General features: G+C 44.2%; 2 protein-coding genes across 13 annotated transcripts in view; one reads left to right on the forward strand and one right to left on the reverse strand.

Moving 5' to 3' along the window:
- LOC139059192 (SWI/SNF-related matrix-associated actin-dependent regulator of chromatin subfamily E member 1-like) overlaps nucleotides 1–9,385 on the forward strand; it is a 37,493-nt gene extending 28,108 nt beyond the window's left edge. For 10 of the 12 annotated variants that reach the window (XM_070537261.1, XM_070537262.1, XM_070537252.1 and 7 more), the window contains 5 exons: nucleotides 2,285–2,344; nucleotides 4,098–4,267; nucleotides 5,716–5,817; nucleotides 6,510–7,001; nucleotides 8,679–9,385. In XM_070537261.1, coding sequence (XP_070393362.1) covers nucleotides 2,285–2,344; nucleotides 4,098–4,267; nucleotides 5,716–5,817; nucleotides 6,510–7,001; nucleotides 8,679–8,825 — 971 coding nt within the window. In that variant the 3' untranslated portion in view covers nucleotides 8,826–9,385. The remainder of the gene's footprint in view (nucleotides 1–2,284; nucleotides 2,345–4,097; nucleotides 4,268–5,715; nucleotides 5,818–6,509; nucleotides 7,002–8,678) is intronic. The other 2 variants (XM_070537255.1, XM_070537263.1) reach the window with 1 other exon arrangement.
- A 4,881-nt stretch (nucleotides 9,386–14,266) lies between these two features.
- Nucleotides 14,267–19,503, reverse strand: LOC139059194 (MICOS complex subunit MIC13 homolog QIL1-like). The gene is made up of 4 exons (XM_070537267.1): nucleotides 19,278–19,503; nucleotides 18,714–18,855; nucleotides 18,427–18,478; nucleotides 14,267–14,479 (listed from the first exon to the last, which is right to left on the reverse strand). Exons 1-4 carry the CDS (start codon nucleotides 19,286–19,288, stop codon nucleotides 14,340–14,342), a joined length of 345 nt encoding a protein of 114 aa, XP_070393368.1. The 5' UTR covers nucleotides 19,289–19,503; the 3' UTR covers nucleotides 14,267–14,339.
- Between the last annotated feature and the right edge of the window lie 143 nt (nucleotides 19,504–19,646).

Raw genomic sequence — 19,646 nt, forward strand, 5'->3', positions numbered from 1 at the left:
TCCCGCACCAGAGGCAAAAAGTACAGACAAGGGGCCTCTGCACGTCGCCGCAGGAGGAAGGCTCCCTGCGGCTATGCTGCGTACTCTCACGAGGACCAGCAGGCCCACTTGCAAGAGCTAGGGCGATCTCTGCTGTCTAGGGCCTCCGATAAGTGCGGCTTGGTGTAGTACATCCATGCAGGAGCACTAGACACCACTTCTGAGCTTAGCATTCTGAAAAGGAGCAACACAAGATATGTACTCTCCCCGTAGGTGCAAGGCACCGCAGAGAAGCTCAAGTCTGAGAGATGGCCAAAAAAAGGGGCCGGCAGATCAGAGGAAAAACTTGTGCACACCCTGTGCTGTCCCTCGGAGGTCTCCTCCTCGCGCTCGCTCTGCTGGTCACGCGGCCGTAGTGGCCTGCAGTGAGAAGTGCCACCATTTCCTTGGGAAAATACCACCCCTGGCAGACAGTCACAAGTGGAAATGGAGAGGCGTAGGGACGGCAGAACAGGTGAATGCCTACACAGAGGTGCCGGGGCACACTATGATCCACAGAGGAGTGTGGTGTTAATTGTTAAGTGTGGCCATGCTTTTTTTTTTTGTCAAGTATTTGGAATGCTAGAGGCACTTTGTCATACTGAAAACTTGTGCCTTTTCAGCTTAGCTTGATTGGCATTTAATTTTATCTCTACTGTTACAACTCTACTGCACCATTAAAGTCTGAATCTGATATCAGTAATAAACTCTCTCATGCCAGTTTCTTCTCCTAGTAAGACTAGGATTTGCTTTATTTCTAAAGGGCGACCGAGGGAGCACAGAGCCATAGTCCTTCTGTACATATTGGTTTGTACTTAGTACAGTTGAATTCTAAAGTAAAACACTTGTACTGAGACATGACTATAACGCATGTGTTCATGCTGAATTATATGTTTGGGACACGTGGCACCTTGTTCAATATAAATTTTCTTTTTTGACATTTGGCAGCAGTAAGCTTTATGCTCGCGATAACTACAGCTGCAGTTGGAAAGCTTTTTGCTTCCATGAAAAGGAGCCACGGGTTGAAAAATGCAATAAGACAAAACAGATGCATGTGTCTATCGCTAATTTAATATTGCCCAAGATAGGCCGAAGCATGCTTGGAAAACGTTGAGTAGAATTAAAGAACATAGAGAAGAACGAAAGATGGTGGATTCAGTCTGGGTGGCAATGTTATTATGAGATGATTTCTCTTTGTCTTGACGAAGAGAAGTACGCAAGGTTACAACTGGTGTTGCAGAAGTCCAAAGGCAATTTTTTTCATCATGTACTGTCCCAAACATGACATTACAAGTTTGAAGAAGCTGGCTGGCATCGCTTATGCAAATTGAGCTGCCAGACTGCAAGGGAAGTGGAAATCTGCGCAAGTAATAAGTGTAAACGTGTCATCATTTAGCAAATTTTGGCAGCGCCTCCACTGCACCAAAGGACCAATGGGGACACCAAAGCTGGAACCCAGACGGGTCTGTGGGCTGAGTGCTCACCAAGGCTTCCACGTTCCTGGAGTGTACAAGATTGCATATACTAGCCAGTCTTTTATGCCCCGACCTGCTCTGGTCTTAACGGCCCCAACCCACAGACCGTCCTGGTTCCAGCTTTGATCACCCCACTGCTCCTTGGCTGCCCCGGAAATCCTGTGCCACCCGCTTTATCATCACCATCTCAGGAGCTCTCCAGACATCTCCATTTGCCAGTATTACAGACCCCAGAGTCTGGCAGCAGACTTCTGCAACACCAGTCGGAACCTTGCTGACAAGTCAAGACAAGGACAAGTACACTTGTTGAAATGTTGGTACTGGAAAGAGGCTTACCCCCTTACCCCCCACCCCTCTTGTTCTTTACTTCCTTTAATTGACTGCTATGACATTTACGCAAATGCTTGCTTTAGTGAAATGGTTCAGTACGTCAAAAGCCACATTTTGAAAGCTAGGGTATGCCTCAGATTGCATCTCGCACGCCAAAATATTTTTTTTAACTGGTTGTATTTGCCAGGGGGTACTCTTGGGAAAGACAGGCCATAATAAGTTACAGTGGCTTGACTCTAAAAAAGAGACGGAACTCTCCAATTTAGTTGCATTGTTTACACCATTTGGTCGCATTGTTTTCCCCATTGTTTGCACCAACTGTACTTTGCACCACCTGAGTAAGAGCTGGCTGAATGTGGCTTTTGCATCTGCTGAACTTGCTTTTCTTCCCTTGCCTGTGAATTACAGGAGCACTACTTCACTGAAATGTAATTGCGACCATTTTTGTCTCGTTTGTGTAGGGATAGGCTCTGGCTCGATGAGTAATAGCATTTACCTTTTGGAAGTCAAGGGTTTGAGTGGTAGGTCTCCTTCCAATTACTTCTTAATGGGGGTAATGAGCTAACAATGCTTGTGTAAGCTTTAAAGAAAATATGTTAACCGTGTGTTTAGTCTTGCATTCAGTGGATGTCTTCAGTGCTGAATTTACCTGCTGTTACCATCAGCTACACTTGCCTTGCTTTCACATGCCATTTCATGAAATGTTGCTGTATTGATGGCATGTGTAAATAAGTCCAGATTACAAACAGTAGCTTGTTAAATTCTCTGCTGTATATATATATAAAAAAAACATCAGAAAATAAGCGCTTTTGTTGAAGTATGGTCTATTTAAAGTCTTTCAGTGTTAAAATATAGATTGTCACTATATGTGTTCTCAGCACTGTGGCAGCCATGTGAAACTTTGTCTGTGTCTCACTCAGCACTTGTGCGTGGAACGTTGAAGCCACCATAAAAGCAATGCAGTGCAGCAAACTAGTGCGGCCTCATCCAGTTGACAATGGCCATATTTGGAATTGTGGAATGCATGCCCCTCAATCTTAACTGCAGCAGCTATATGGCGCTAGGCTTCTACAAGGTCTTTGTGGGTACACTTTTTGATGCATGTTGGCTAAGTAACTAGCCGCATCCTCCAAATAGATAGATCTCGCCAAGCATAAAGCGACGTACATCCTGCCATTGCCGTGTTAGCAGTAGTTGCCACCAGTTTCTCAATGTAGGTGGGCTCAAGGCAAGCTTGAGTCGAATCCTGGGGTCAGCCGCATTTTCGGTGCTCCCAGTACATTATTTGCCATAAGCCTGCCTCTATGATCTTTCTGTCTGCTCATGGTTTCCTTATATATATTCACCCTAACCGGCCCTCTTCATAGCAAAAGTTAGTACAATTTGTCCTATGGGACACTTTTTCCCCAACTCTCCCTAGAAAAATTAATAGAGCTATAAACTTGTGATCATAGCTGCCATTCTGCCTTGTAATGCCTGTCATGATTGATAAACTTGTGGCAGTGGTCGTATGATGAAATCTGCCATGAGATCCCTCTTCTGGAAACTGTTGTTGTCACGTTGTCGCAACTCTTGTGATGCTTTTAGCCAAAACACTAAAATTGCAAGTGTGGTGTGGTACTTTAAACTTTTTAGGATAGAATTGGAAACAAAATAAATTCAGAAAGGTGCTGCAGCAGTTTTTTTATTCCTTTTCTTTGTGTGGAATTTTGATGTAGACACTATTATCGACACTATTGTGCATGTTTATTTAGTTGTATGTTTTAGTCTAGTAGCATAATATAGCATTCAAGAGTTGCTTTCTTTTGAAAATCTGGCAAGGGGAAGGGAAATTGTGAGCTTGCTAATGATTCCAATGTACAGAAGGCCCAAGAAAAAGGTCAAAATTTTGGAGGTGTACGGGACTGAGGTGTACAAAATGTGAGAATGCTCATGTACTTAAGTTTAGGTGCAGGTTTAAGAAACCCGGATGGTCACAATTTAATGCATAGCACTCCACTACAGCATCACTAATAGCCTCAGTGTCACTTTGGGTCGTTAAACCACCATGAATCAATCGATCAACAGGAAGGTCACAGAGGGTGCAAGCTAGCAGGGACATTGATCAAGATTTGCACAACATTGCATAGTATTGCAGGGACTTGACTTCCATAGCCTGTTGCAGTACATGATTGTAAGGATTGGAGGGAATCAGTGAAGTCTGGGCAGTTGTCGATGTTTTTCTTTTCTTTCCCTCTGTGAATAACACGGGTTACTGCTGCCTTTTCCCTTCAGATATCGATGAGTTCTCTGTGAAGCACATAGCAGCGTCTCGATACATGCGGAATCACAGGTTGATTAACGAAATCTTCAGTGACGCCGTGGTGCCTGATGTGAGGTCAGTTGTCACAACAGCACGAATGAGTGTTCTCAAGCGTCAGGTGCAGTCCCTCACTATGCACCAGGTATGTCCCTTTTTGTTGTCTGATTCGCATTAATTAAGGTGAGCTTTACTCAGCATGAATCCTGGACACGCCAGATTAAAAAGCACCTAACCAGGTTTGGGCATTGTAATCAGACAAGCACAGCACCTAGATCACGCAGTGGCAGTTGTGTCTGAAAAGTATTAAGTAGCAGCACTGTGTGAAAACAGCTGAAATTTCAGACTAAAACCCGCACACCTTTCCTCTCAGGGGAGCCCACACAAATGGCCCTATGTAAGAGCACCAACTGCAACGTCACCGATTATGGCATGTTACCGTAGTAAATTTTCCGGTGCAGAATGCGCTTGCTGACGTTAGTTGAGGCAGGAGAGCGTGTCTAGGCAGGAGAGCGTGTGGTAAGACGCTCCCTAGACGGCGCCCTGAAACTTCCAGTGCATAAGAAGAATTTGCAATGGGCCTGGCGACGGTTGTAATGTTCAATCAACCGTCGCAATGTGCAGCTCACAACACAGCACATAGAACAACTCACACCTGAAATCAAGGGCAGTATTCTTGAATGATCACTTTCGGGAATGTGATCACTTTTGTTAAATTTCACATGACCAGCACCGGATGCATCGGTGTCTACAGCCCTTGGTAATAGTGCCAGGCACGCTGTCGTCCATAGAAGTTGATGCATGCAATGCCAGGTGAAACGAAATCTCACGAAAGTGATCGCATGCCCAAAAGTGATTGTTCAAGGATACCACCCCAATGCAAGGTGCTCCCACTCCTGCACCCTATCACAAAACTTCAGGGCTGGCTGGCTATTGCCAACAACTACTGGGCGGCCTGTGCACATCTGTGATGGAGTGTACACATGCGAGCAAGTTTGGAAAGCATTGCTGCTGTGAAAAGAATAATAATAATTCTTCGCAGCCTGGGAATGCGAGTTGAAATCAAGTGCTATATACACGCGCATTTTCAGCCACTGCAATGTACTGAACAATTCCACTTCGCAGAGATGTACTAGAAGGAATTTTAATTTTTTGCTGTCACTGCGGTCTCCAAACTTTTACTCACTGGTGCACATGGATAACAGTAAAATCTATATTTTTGTCTCTTTTTTCATACATAAGCTACTTATATACTTAATACAAAGGCTTCGCTTAACTGCTTTGCAAATTATATTTGCTGACTGAAAACATGTTTTTTAAAGGATTTTAAATGGAAAAATAAGTTTTCATTAGATCACAAGTAGTGTTATACTGTATATTAGGGCAGATGATGTTGCTATGCCTCTTGCAAAGCTTATGTAATGAGATCAATATTTTCACTCTGCTAAGTGCATTTAATGTTCAATTCCAGCAGAAGGGAAAATGCTGCTTTGGGTGTGCTTAGTTGTCAGTCTAAGCTGTGCACGCTCTTCTGCTAGATAAGTGCTTAATGCTGTAGCGTAATCTTTTTTTCCACTTTGTTATCTTTTTCAGGAAAAATTAGAAGCTGAACTGCAGCAGATAGAGGAAAAATTTGAAGCCAAAAAGCGAAAGTTTCTTGAAGCCAGTGAGCTGTTTCAGGCAGACTTGAAAAAGGTAAATAAATTGCTTGACTGCTTTTCTTCTGCAGTTTTTTCTGCAGTTTATTCTGCTATTTTTCTTCTGCCCAACACGCATTTTCTTCCAACAGCATAGATTAAAAGGAGTGAATGAAGGGAGGGATGGTGCACATTTCACTCAAATAAGTTCTGTTCGCAAAGTCTGCCCTCTTATTAGGTCATGTCCTGCATCTTTTTTTTTCTTTATATATTTTTGTTTATTCTAGACAATCTTGTTAAAAAATTGCCTTGGAGCGCACGACCAAAGGTGAAAAATTGCCTGACAGGGCCATGACTCGGGTGCATTTAATGTTTGATTGCAACAGAAGGGAGAACGCTACTGTGGGTGTGCATATATGTTCAGACATGCCTTCGAAGCAAAATATAGTCACTAGAAAATTGCAATATCTTTGTTATTCTGCGCTAAAATTAATGATGCAAATGGGAATGTCTAGGTGTGACAGTTGAATCGGCTGGGCTAGTAAAATAAGTGGATGGCTGTGGGTTTCCCACAGTGACTGTAGTTCAGCAACAAGATAGCTGGGAATACATGTGAATGGGAAATAAATCACCCAAAATTCTTGTTAACTTAACATACACAAGCAAAGGAATATGGCACATTCACACATGCACCTGCGCCCATGTGTGGAAACAAGTAAAAGCAAATTATTTTTGCCTTTCTATGTGCAGCGTTGTGGAAAGACTGTCGACACAGAAACCTACCAAAAGATGGTGGAGCGGGCTCTGGAGCAGCTGAAGAAGGACAATGCTGCCAAGGAGGAGCAGCGTGGCAGTAGCGACAGCAAAGGGAAGGAAAGTGAAGATGGGGCTGACAGTGGCGCGGCGGGCTCGCCCGAAGGTGAAGGAGGGATAGCCAAGGGGGGAGACGGCCTGCCCGAACCCATGGAGACATCGTCGTCGCCTCCCTGTGCCACCACAGGAGGGCAGCAGCCGGCAGAAGCTTCGGCTGTGCCCGAGGAAGAGGAGGACAACGATGAAGAAAGGGGCAGCAGCAGCAGCAGCAGTGCTCTTCCTCCCTCCAGCAAGGAACTTCCAGCAGAGGACACTCGGGAACCAGCGAGCACTGGGGCTGCCACAACGCCTACTCAGCAGCAGCAGCAGCAGCAGCCTCCTGCAACCCCCATGGAATGTGAGGACATGGTGGAAAGCCAGGACTCTCAGGTGAGCCAGCCACCTGCAAGTTTGGGGGCAGTTCTTTAACAGGGGAGACCCCCCCCACCCCCCCAGCTATAGTTGGCCCTGAGCATGTTGTAGTACCTCATTGCTGTACATGCGCTCAATTCTGAACATCAATACAGTAGGCTTCTGCTAATCAGATTTTTTTGGTTAATTCGATCCCGACCAAACGTCCAAGCTGGTGCCCATGCATATCTATGAGCCCAAAGTTTCGTTATTTTGATCCTAAAATTAGCCTTTGCGGGATAATTCGAACTTGGCCAGTCAGCACATGTGTGTGTTCCCTATGGTGACGCCAATAGCGCGACCCTTTCAGTAGCAGTGTACGTCTCCGTGAAGCTTATGGGACAGCGAATGTGTTGAACATGCATCATCACCTGTCAAAAATGCCTATTTTTAACCAGCCCTACAAAGATTTTCAACCAATAACCATAGCTCACAATGTCTGATTACGGTATTTACCCTGTTCTAAAGCACACTTTTTTTTTTCAAGAAAATTGGGCCGTATATTGCCTGTCCAGCGCAATCGGATATGAAACCTAAACCACCTTTGTGGCATTCATATGCTTTACCGCATAACACAGATGTACTGCGCTGAAGCCGATTTCAGGAAAATCGCCACCATTGTGCAACACATATTTTTCTTGCTGGAAAAGCGGATGCGTTAGAATTCTACTTTGTTTAGGAGCTTTATTTTAATTTCTACATTAGTGATCTGCTTTGAATACACAAAAAGCATGTGTGAGTGTGAATTGGGGGTGTGTATTAGACTGGCAATTATTGCCAATGTAATCGGTAGTGTGTTCTGGCATTCTTATGCACCTTGTTTAAGTTGAGCCACCAGGCAATTCAATTAATTTTGTTAGTCAGAATCAGAATTGGTTTTATTGTGATGATTAGAAAATGTTGCAGGATGTTAATATACAGAATGAGGTCCCAAAGTGAAAGACTGCGATGGGACCTTCTTTCCAAACTAAATGTGATGAAGCACAGATTACAGCAGTTGCAAAAAATTGTGAGCAGTGAACAATTACAGGTTTTAGAGGTTTAGGGTTGAATTAACAGAAGTTGACTGTATTGGATTAGAATTACTGCTTCCCTCAAACCAGCCCAAGGGTGGTTTTCATCTGGGAAGTTGGCAACACCCTGAAAGCAAGGGCCAGCTGCTTTTAGCCTGTATGCTGCACTTCTGACACCTCTGTGCTGCGCCAGTGAATGCATGTTGTGTTAAGCTTTTGCTGTCCCTCAACTTGTTTGTGCTGGATAAAACGTTTTCAGGTTGAGTCTGAACTGGAAGGGAGAGACGGTAAACTTAACTAAACACGGCTATAGTGGCACTAATATAGTGGCCAAGCAACTAGAATGCATTGTCCTACAGCTTAGCAAGTATAGTACATTTACCATACAAGATTATTAAAGGTGGGTTTTTTTTTTTTGCTGTTTCATAAGAGCAAAAATGTACTATATTTCAGTATTGTTCATTTTGTGGTGATTAATTTGTGCATTATGGGCTCCTGTTATAGGTTGTGTGTCACTTATAAACTACAAGCACATTACAGAAAACCAAAATTGTTTGTTATTGCCTGCTGTCTGTCTGCTAGGGTTATGTCACAGCTGCTTGTTGTGTGACCTCTGGCATGCTGCATGCACTGCCTTTTACAGGAAAGGAGCGATGGGGCTTTTTCGGACCAAGAAAGCAAGGATGCATCAGGTCACGCTCCCGAAGTTAGCACCAGGCCCAGTGAAATTCCCAGGATAGCCATGGAGTCTCTCAATCAGGCAACACCAGAAATAAGCGGACCTCAGTAGATGTGTCTGTTATGCCGCCAGCAGTTTTTCCCTTTTTTTTATTATTATTATTATTTTGTGCATTAGAGTGTTTGAAAGCTATTTTTGCCATACCGCACTTTGGTGCTAGAAGTTTTATATATTTTTGAAAGCTTTTTGTATGATACATCTGCACTGGTCATCAATGAGGAGCATCTTCTAGATTCATTTGCACAAAGCATCATGGTGAATGTATTTTATGACATGTTGGAACTGCTGTGTGAACATTTTAGGTAGCGTGATGACAGCAAAAGCAAGCTTTTTATCACTTTTTAATTCCCCCCCCCCCCCTTGCATTATCTGGTAAACTATTCCTAATAATGAGAGGGCATGGCAAAGCTGGTAGGAAGATTGTGTATTTTCTCAAGAGTGCGTCAAGGATGTGCACGAGAAACATGTAGCATGTTGTAGATATAATTGTAGCCGCTCATGCCAGTTGCATATTCAGATAAAGATTGCTTGTGGCAGCCCATCATTAAAGAAAAAAGTGTTTTGTATGTCATTTCTGTGTGCATTTTAGGCATAAACATTGCTGACAAACACTTGTCTTGTGTTCTTCCTATGAAGGGCCCTTGAACAAATCTGGGCAGACTGAGTAAGCACGCACAGTGTGTGGATACCGATATTTAGCGAGAAGGTAACCATATGAACCAAAAACAGTGAAGCCAAAGAAGGCGTAGGAAGATTAAAATTTTCTTTCTAATCGTGATACCATAAATGTGCTAGAGAACAACCACAGCAAACACTAAGACTAATCAGACAGATTGCCAATAAACACTACGGCATGAGGGAAGTCGGCCTAATATGATTAGCGCAGGCTGTAGGAGTTGTGTTTGGGGTTGTAGGAAGGACCTGACTCTTTGTCAGGAGCTAGGCGTACAGGATTTATTTACATATTTTTACATTCAAACGGGATACATTCGACAGCCTAGCGTGACTCCCAATTGGAGCACGCAAGACGAAGCATACAACATGTGAGCACGAAGCTCCAAACACATTGCTTCTCGAGCCCGAGCACACTGCTCACGAGCACCATCACAGAGCACACTGACGAGCACACCCTAGCAGCCGGCAAATAGCTGCTTATAAACCCTCCGTGCTCTTTAGATCCCTAGGTGAGGGAACCGTTCGACCAGTCATCGAAGCTGAGCCGCCTTTGAGCGGGACGGCTTACACACACGCGTACGCACTGGTTTCACTGCCCCCCACCGAGGTGAGACGGGCTTCGCAGAACTCGGGGCTTACGTCTTGAAAGGCGCGTGGGGAGGTGCCACCAATTACCTTCCCTCAGGAACTCGCCCGCTCACGGCAGACCAGGTCGGCAGTGGCGGGTTCAGTAACAAAGCCTGGTTCGTCGAACTCATCTCGGCCTTTCCGCGACAGAGAGTCACTGACGTGGTGTATTGTCCTCCGCACACTGTAGACTTAGTGGCGCCATTCGGCTAGAGGATGACGGTGGCTTTCCTGAACATGCCAACCCTGCTGCCGCGGCTGGCTGGGAAACTTTACATGTTGGCAACTCGGCAGGTCATTCCTAACAAGGCCTTCATCATCAGCCACGTCGTCTATGTGGCACCATACCTAATATTTGGCACGGCAGAAAAAAAAAAAAAAAAACGAGATCGAATGCATCATCAGACGAGTGTTCAAACAGGCAGTTGGCATCCCAGTCTCAACAACAAACTCTTAGAATTGGGGCTACGTGACATGCTTGACGAACTAATCGAGGCACACACTACCGCCCAATACGAAAGACTTGCACAGAGTCCCATGGGGTGACACATTCTATGAAAACTAAACATTCACTACAAAGCACAATATGGCATGAAACCCTGCATTCCATTGGAGACGAGGAGGAACCTTAAAATTCCTCCACTGCCAAAGAGCATGCACCTGGAGCACCACAAGGATCGATGAGAGGCTAGGGCGCACCACGTTGAGCGCAAATACCATGTGTAGAGGGCATGGCCTACCTAGACGCTGCGGAATATAGAGAATGCAAAGAGATGGCTGTCATTGCGGTAGACGCACATGGAGAACCCCTAGCAAGCGGAACTGTGAAAACTGACAACCCCGAAGTTGCAGAGGAATCGGCAATAGCATTGGCGATGGCCACCACCGAATCTAGAATTATCATAAGTGACTCCAGGATCGCAGTTCATAATTTCGCAAAAGGACGCATCTCGCCAGAGGTGCTCAAAATTCTAAATAACAGTGACCATTATTGCGGGATGATCCAAATTGGGCGCCCGCGCACTCCTCTTTCTCTGGCAATGAGGCGGCTCACAATGTAGCTCGAGGACTTGCTCACCAAGCAGGTGAGCCAGCCCAGCCAGGAATGAGAGGAGACCGCATGGTCAGTTACAAAGATTACTATCGGCTGGGAAGGGCCTGGCACCCACCAGCTCCTCCAGAGCTAACCAAGAAACAGGCAGTAGCCTGACGCCTCCTGCAAACAAACGTATCCTAACCCGTTGGCCTGCAGCAGATTCTAACCGGGGCAACATAATGATCATTGTAAATTATGTATGGGTAGGGCAGATCTGCCACATTTTCTATGGGCATGCTCGAAGGTGGCCCCTTTCGAGGGCCACGAAATTCAAAACCGGCAGCAGTGGGAGACACTGCAGCTCGGCTCTGACCACCAAGACCAGGTCTGGGCTGTACAGCTAGCTGAAGCAGCCGCTGAGACCCAGGGGATCTCGGCCGTCTGCTAAGTGGAGGGAGGCTGCATCTGCCCTTGTGATTGCTGGCATCAATAAAAGTTTACTTTCTCTCTCCATTCGGGATGCTGAAGTAATAAGAAAAGGGAAATGAAAGTGATTGAAAAGACAACTTGCCAAAGGTGGGAGCCGAACTGTCATCTTTCTCGTTACATTTGCACTACTCTACAATTAAGCTACTGCCAGCTACTGCCCTCCCATTGACTTTCTTAGCTGTTTGTGTTTGTGTGCAAGGTTAACCCTGGAAGAGTCAGCCGGTGCCACTCGCGCCCATGGCAGTGGATGCCTTGACGCGTGTTCCGGCTCTTGACACACTACTTGAAAGCTGCTACTCTCAATGGAGGAGCCCTTCTGGTTCTTTATTTCGTTGGCCAACGTGACCCACAGTGTTCACTGTGGCACACCGATTTGGTGAAAGGGAATGTAGGTACTGAGCAGAGATGATGCTCTGTATGCTGATGAACACGCATTCTTGCGACAGCATTCCTGATTGGGTGGTACCTGCTTGTGCTTTAATGCTGCTGAATTGAGAGGCACCACAATCACAAACACCTAGGTCAAGTAGTATATCTTGGTGAATCAACCCGCCGTGGTTGCTCAGTGGCTATGGTGTTGGGCTGCTGAGCACGAGGTTGCGGGATCGAATCTCTGCCATGGCGGCCGCATTTCGGCGGGGGCGAAATGCGAAAGCACCAGTGTACTTGGATTTAGGTGCACGTTAAAGAACCCCAGGTGGTCGAAATTTTCGGAGTCCTCCACTACGGCGTGCCTCATAATCAGAAAGTGGTTTTGGCTCGTAAAACCCTATAATTAATTATCTTGGTGAATCATAGCTGGCCTTGGTGTTCCTACATTATTCCAGAGCATCTGCAGTCATTGCACGAACCCTTGAGGGATGGAACTGCTGCAGCCTGAACAAGAGTAATGTTGCTGTATTGAAGAAATGAAATGAGTGACCATGACATTATCTGATTTAGATGAAGCACCTCCTTAGAGGCTTTCTTTGGATGCTAAGAGTAAGCTGAAGTGAAGGTAAGCATAGCAGCCATTGTGGCTGATGAGCCAGATTTAACTGTTTGGAGTGCCTGTAGCTTGGCTTCTGCTGCACTTTTTTAGTGAAACCCCTACATTTCTTGGATAACGCCTTGGACCAACAAGCTGAAAACATTTATTCAGTTTTCAGATGTGAATATGCAATTTTTTTAAAGAAAACTTATCTACAAAATGGAGCAGCAACTCTTGTCTAGACTAATTGTTTGAGAATTTATGTAATTGAGAAATTTTTCATCGGCAGCTAAAGCAGTGAAAAGATGGACATAAACAGAGAAATTGCTTGGGTTTATTCAGTTTCAATTAGAACCATGCTTCATGTTGTGTTATCTGTGTGGAGCATAGTTCAGCTTTGAAGGCTCCCCGGTCCTGTAGTTTTCACGTAAGGCTATATACTCCAATGTTGGTGAAACCACAGTAGGAAAATAATGTTAGGCATTTCATTAAAGAGATGAAACAGTGTCTTGCGCATGAAATCGGTGCTTGTTTCTGTGGCAATCAGCAATTTGGTAACATGAAACAAGAAAAACGTTGGACAGTGCCACTTGAAGTGAGGCTTTGTGCAGTTATCTAAAGAGTTTGGACTCACCATAACAGCGATAGCTGGCTGTACAATGTTGACAGCATAACATCTGCACTCTTCAGATGGCGACCTTGGAAGATGTGAAGATACCAAGACATTCCAGTGCTCTCTAGTACTGCAGTCCTAGTATTCCTATAGCCCTCCAATGGCTTATGCTGTGACAACATAATACCTCCAGCAAAAACATTTGTATGGTGTGGGGGTGATAACAGCTGTTGCTGTGAAAGTTGGAACCTATTCCATTGTAAAGTATGGGTGGTGGATCTTGGTGACTGCCATTACGTTATGTCTAGTTACTCTAGGTATACGAATAGCATACATTGGACTACTCGAGGAGAGCATTCTTACTGGACTGTCAACAATAGCTCCAACCCATATCTTCGTCAACTGCTCATTGGCATTTCACTATATTTCATTTTATGCAATGGAGAACAGCTTTTACAGAGCGTAGCATTACCATTGTATAAAACATGCAATATTCTATCACTGCATACAACTTAGCAAAAGTTAATTTTGTTTGAACAGGTTGATTGTTGAAACTGCATGTTGCCACAGGACGTATTGTTGTTGAGCAGGCTGCAAAAATGGCAATTAGCGTGGCACAGGAACTCAGCTGTTCGGAGAAAGATTGTGGTTCGTTTCAGTGAGCCCTACAGTGAACCATGCTTGAGCTACTTTTGTATACGTATCTGCATGGAAGAACTTTAAAACCACTCACAGTAATTTGGATATTTAATTGTTGCATTTCATACCACAATCACATCTAGTGTTTGTATAGAACAAGCACATGTGCCAAGTTAGAGTTGCAGTGTAAAATTTAATGAAAAAAGTATTTGTCAAAGTATCAAGGCTAGACCATATGTGGCAGCTATACGTTGTGAAGACAAAGTGTTCAAATTTTGTAACCCTAACAAAAGCATGAAAAAACGTCTGCAAAGTCCTCGGAAGCTGACCATGACTGATCTCACTGCCTCACCCCGTGTAGGCGCCCCACCTGGTAGAGCAGATGTGACGTCCTGCATGTGCTCCTGTCAATAATAATAAGTCTAATGGGGACTAGAAGAAACTGAACGGCCCTAGAGTTTTATTTGTGCAAGTTGCAACCAATTTACTGCAGTCAAGCACCTAAGCTCTGGAAAATTATTGCGATGGCTTCTTGGTGTCGGCAGACGGCGTCTTTGGCTCCTCCATCAGCCCAGACACAGCATCGACACACCAGGAAGCAGCTTGCTTTGAATATTCTGGCATGTTCAAGAGGTGCTTGAATGTGGCCTTGACACCTGCAGGAGGCGGAGGAGGGGGAGGGCGCAAGAGGGAAGCAGATTTAAGGAGCCAATATAGCATATAGCAAAACAGCCTACTCTCCGAGGCGAGGAGTGGCCATACTTTGCACTAGAGTTTTCAGGACCAAGTTCTTTTTTTGTCGAGACTGGGTCCAAGTTGCCCTGGGTGTTGCAACATCAAAGTCACTCTGCAACACTACATGCATTGCACCATGCACTACATGGCACATTGTGTGTTGTTGTGATCCAGCGTCTACTTGGAAGAGGCCTGTTAATGTGGTCCCATGTGACAATTCTTCCTAGCAGGATAATTGTACTATTGTGACCCCATGTAGCATTCTCCATCTAAAAGGAGGAATGTCAGAAACCTGCCACTTGTGGTATGTCATGGCATCCAGCAACTATCACCTTAGAAGGCAAGGTTGGCAACCTCCCATAAATGGGCTACCAGGCATCAGAGGACCCTCTCCCCATCCAAGGCAACCTCGCCCTCGATGACTGCCTCCTCCTATGCAACACCTCATCTTTTCAGTCCCTTTCCATATCATGACCAATAATATGAAAGGGGACTGCAATTAATTAACCATTTCAATTGCGTTCACCCCAATATAAAATTTACCGCTCACCACTCTCCTAGTCGAATCAACACCTCGACACGACAGTCTATATAGAAATTGGAGAAGTGAGAATGACACTTTGCTGGAAGCCTATGGATAGCCAGCAATATTTAGACCAGAACAGTCGTCACCCGCAACACTGCAAGCAAGGAATTTTCGACGGACAAGCGAAACGAATAAGAATGATCTGCAGTGAAGACAACAATTATATCCACCACCTAAATTACCTTGAAGCAACGCTAGCAGAAGGTAACTATCCACAAGTTGCTCTCGACAGAGCTTATAATGTTGTGTCAAGATTGGAGAGGCAGTTCAACTTGGCTAAGAAACAGCCTACACCAGAATCTGACAGACCGCCAGCCTTTATAACAAAATATTCTAATGCCCTCCCAAATATAAATAATATCCCATGAAATACCACCCAATACGATCAAGTAATGATCGTCTGAGAAAAGCATTCCTGGATGTACCAAGGGTTACCTATTGCCGCAACAGAAACTTTAAAGACATGTTGGTGCACACAAAAGTCAGCCAACATCATTCCCCTGTAATAAAAGCATGCTGTCGTTCCAGGTGCAAAACCTGCAGGTACCTTCAAAGTGAGATTAAAATTAAAAGCACTGCAAATAGTTATACACATGAAGTGAACACTAGCTTTACTTGTACAAGTTCAGATGTGATTTATATACTTGAATATTCCTTCAGTAAGAAACAATATATCAGTGAAACGGGACAATCAATGAACGTCAGGTTAAATGGACATCATGCAGACACAGCTAAAAAGCTTCCCAAAGCCGTTGCCGTGCATTTCAACCAACCAGGTCACAACTCTGATGAACTTAAACTCTACATCTTAAAGTCAAATTTTCATTCTGAAAGAGAAAGAAAATAGAGAGAATCATACCTTATCCATATGTTCAAGACATTGCCACCAATAGGCATAAACATTTCAAAGGGAGCTTTAGAGTCTCTATGCTAAATTTAAAGCTATAGGCAACAACACTTAGTTATTTGCATTTGGTTGCTTAGTGGCTTTTTTTCCCTCCCTCCCTTTATTTCTTTCTTTCATTTATTTATATTTTTATTCCATTTCGGGTTATTTATTTTTTTTACCCACGAGCACCGTTTTCTGCCGCTCCTTTTATTACCTCTTTCAGAGAGACGATAGCCCACAAAGCAGATAATAGAGGGGTGCTGTGCACATGACCGTTGACACACCAGCTGACAAACGGCCATTTCACCGGCCTTGTGCACAGCATCCCTTTATTCTCAATTCTACACCCTCGCCCCTAACACACCTGCGGCCATTGCTGCACCCACCCACCTTACGCCCTCTCCACTTTAGAAGAATGCTACCTATATGTACTGTGCCGAGGAAAGCATATGTTGCCTTGTAAAAGATAAATCCACTTGTCGAAGTGTTGGCTCCAGCTTTTACCTTCTTGTTTTGCTGACCGATGAATAGTTGTTTAAGGATAAGCAATCAAATTGTTAACAGAAAATTCTTCATTCTGACTTATGATGCACTTTTGCTAACACACACATACACACCTCAGACCTAAGCCTTCAGTCTATCCTTGGCAATGATTTAAAAAAGTTAAATTCTGCGGTTTTATGCGCCCAAAATCACAATCTAATTTTGAGGAATGCCGTGGTGTGGGACGTACTCCAGATTAATTTTGACCACCTGGTTATCTTTAATGTGCATGCAATGCACGGCACACAGGCGTTTTTGCACTTCAACCCCACTGAAATGCGGCTGCCAAGGCCAGGATTTGATTCCGCGACCTCATGCTTAGTAGCGCAATGCCATACCCACTAAGCCACCATGATGGGTCCTTCGCAATGATTTCCAACATCTTTGGAAACCATAGTTGCAACATTGTTCACGCTGTGGAGCTAACAAGGGAACCTTAATCTAAAGGCTTGTTGGTACGACATAATGGAAGTATAGTGCAGTAATGAAATGGAGGTGGGCAAGTCACAACCCATAGAAAAGACAATTGATGATCTATTAGAGTAAAAAAAAAATGGATGCCAGGAGACGAAAAATGAGTGGTAGCATATTACAGAGTGATCAAGTTAGAATATTGCACTTGTTGAGTTGGTCGGGTTGGCACAGTAAAAGAATAATTGGAGCTTTCTGAGAGGTATCCAACAATATTTTTCCTTTGTCCTCTCCTCTTCCTCTGTTATGCAGAGAACTTGGCAGCACTGGTTATGATGAGATATTCACTAGCTTATCTGCTTTCCCACGAAGCCCGCTCAAAAGTTGCACAATATCAGTGAAGTGCAGCATACACTGCCATATTGATTTGGTGAGGCCACTGCGAAAAGCATGAGCTTGCAGCATGTTGCCTAGTTCCATGGCTTTTTTTTTTAATGAGACACCTGAATACCTGCCATTCAGTAAACAATAATATGTAAAAAATTCCACAGAGATGACAAGGGGCCCTGTACACTGTTATTGTGGGATACATAATGGACCTTATTAACCAATGTTTACCCTTAGACACAGTACAGAAGCAGCTGCGAATTTGGGGAACAGCAGTGACTGACAAGCAACACAGCGGTTTTAGATCACTGTGACTTTGCCAGTGTCTTAGGTGATGCTTATTTTACCTGCTTCAGGAACTTGACTGTAAAACTTGCTCGAAGTAAGTGCCCCTGTAACATCCTTTCACCATAAGATTCCCAGCGTAAAGTCCAGAGACCGATGAATGAAGCATTTTCGAGAACAGAACTTATTTTTCACAAACCTTCACGCAACATTCGTGAATTCGTAAGGTGAGCCCAAGTTCGTAAGCTTTACGGAAACTTTGGGAGAGCTGGCAGATGTGCACTTGGGTATGCAATCACATTACCCAGCCAGGTTAGTGCTTATAAAAATTGGGCACAAACCATTGACAATGATTGTCAATATAAGTGAATAGCCTTAACGAATGATATAAACGGATAGAGAGTGAATGAACAAATGTTTTCCTTTTCGAGTCCGACCACTTACCACGAAAATGGCTGAAAGAGTCAAAGAGCTATTTGCGTTAAAAAGTAGTCCCGGCCAATTAATAATTAATGTTTGCCATTGGTAGTAATATGTTGCATGATTCAAGGGCTTTATACTTGGCCAATCACTTCTTGAGTATAACTTCTGGTGCATGCTCTCAGGATAAACCAGCGGACATCGCTTCACTTCGAAAGTAGTCAACCATGATTATTGCCTTAGTAATCAATCGGGTGTGCCTGTGTAGACTTCAAAACTGTGGAGTTGCTAAGAGTTGATTCAGCTTCAAAACAACTGTGCAACATGAAAAAAACGTTCACGCTTACTATCGTTCCAGAAGTCCACAGCCTTCATGCCAATTTCTTTCCTGCTTGGTGCCTGCAACATAACATGGCAGTAAAAGAATAAAAATAAATACGCAGCATGACATAGCTTGTCGGGGACAAATATACGCACATATATCCACCATGCCACCGCAGTAAAATGAAGTTAGGCTAGTTTGTTAATAAACTCGGCACGTCTCATCATCTTTAGGTAATATGCCTCAATAACCGAACCACGTAGCGCATACCAGAATAGGGTAATATACTCGTGCTCCGATGGCACAACTTACCAAAGTGCAGTAATACTTCAAGGTGGGGTTGCCGTTGATGTATGCTTTGATGTTTTCGGTAGTCTGCGTACTGTCGCCCCATACACCGGCTTTTTGCGACGCGTACACCGCCCCGCCGAGTATGCTCAATTTCAGAACACCCCTGCGATCCACCAAAAAACACGTATGGTACAAATATTTTTGAAGTTCCACACAAGGACAACCTTTCCAATGTCATCAAGCGGATTATAATAAGGTACGGTATGCCACACGGGCTATTTCTGTTACGTGTCTACAAACATCAAGTAACCAAATTGCGTGTTGCTGCAACGTCGTTTCAGAGCACACACGACCAATCGATCTCGTGTCAATCAAACTCCTTCAAGAGCATTTGAAAGAATATAGACCTCGGCAAAGATCGAAAGTACTTCCGAGATAGGGCATCAAATAAGGCGACTAGGATGAATATTACAATTACAAAGACACCAATTAACACATTAGGTTAATGTTGTGTCATCGGAAGCTAAAGTTGGGTAAATATATCAGCCAAGGAACATACGAACACTTGAAAAACGGAGTGCTTACTTGACGACCATATTCTGGCAGTTAGAACTTCCTTTAGTTTTCAGGCCACTTGGGCAGGTAGTGTTTTGCCTGTATGCGTTTCTACAGCAGTGTGCGTAATTTTGTAGGAAACTCTATGACATGAAGCGATGAAACACGCTATAAAAGGCGAAAGGACGAAGGCAAGGCGAAATGTGTTGAGGCGGCCGGTGTTGTCTGCAAGGAGTCAAAGCTATCATCATCATCACTACCTCGTAGTTTTTGTGTTTCGTTTAGACATTGGGTTAGATATTGGGCAGTGGGTCAATTCATTCGTTTGAGGGCTGGCTCTGTCAAATAACGTGGTCATGCGCAAAGTGTGTAACTTTACACGTGGTGTTCACTGCAGAT

The sequence above is a fragment of the Dermacentor albipictus genome, chromosome 4 (assembly GCF_038994185.2).
Source record: "Dermacentor albipictus isolate Rhodes 1998 colony chromosome 4, USDA_Dalb.pri_finalv2, whole genome shotgun sequence".
NCBI lineage: Eukaryota > Metazoa > Arthropoda > Arachnida > Ixodida > Ixodidae > Dermacentor > Dermacentor albipictus.

Excerpts from the sequence above, each read along its gene's own strand:
- LOC139059194 (XM_070537267.1), bottom strand. Across the intron at positions 18,479-18,713 it reads TGAAGTATTACTGCACTTTG|GCACCAAGCAGGAAAGAAAT; the intron begins GTAAGTTGTGCC and ends GTTATGTTGCAG. Across the intron at positions 14,480-18,426 it reads TGTGGACTTCTGGAACGATA|GTGTCAAGGCCACATTCAAG; the intron begins GTAAGCGTGAAC and ends CGCCTCCTGCAG.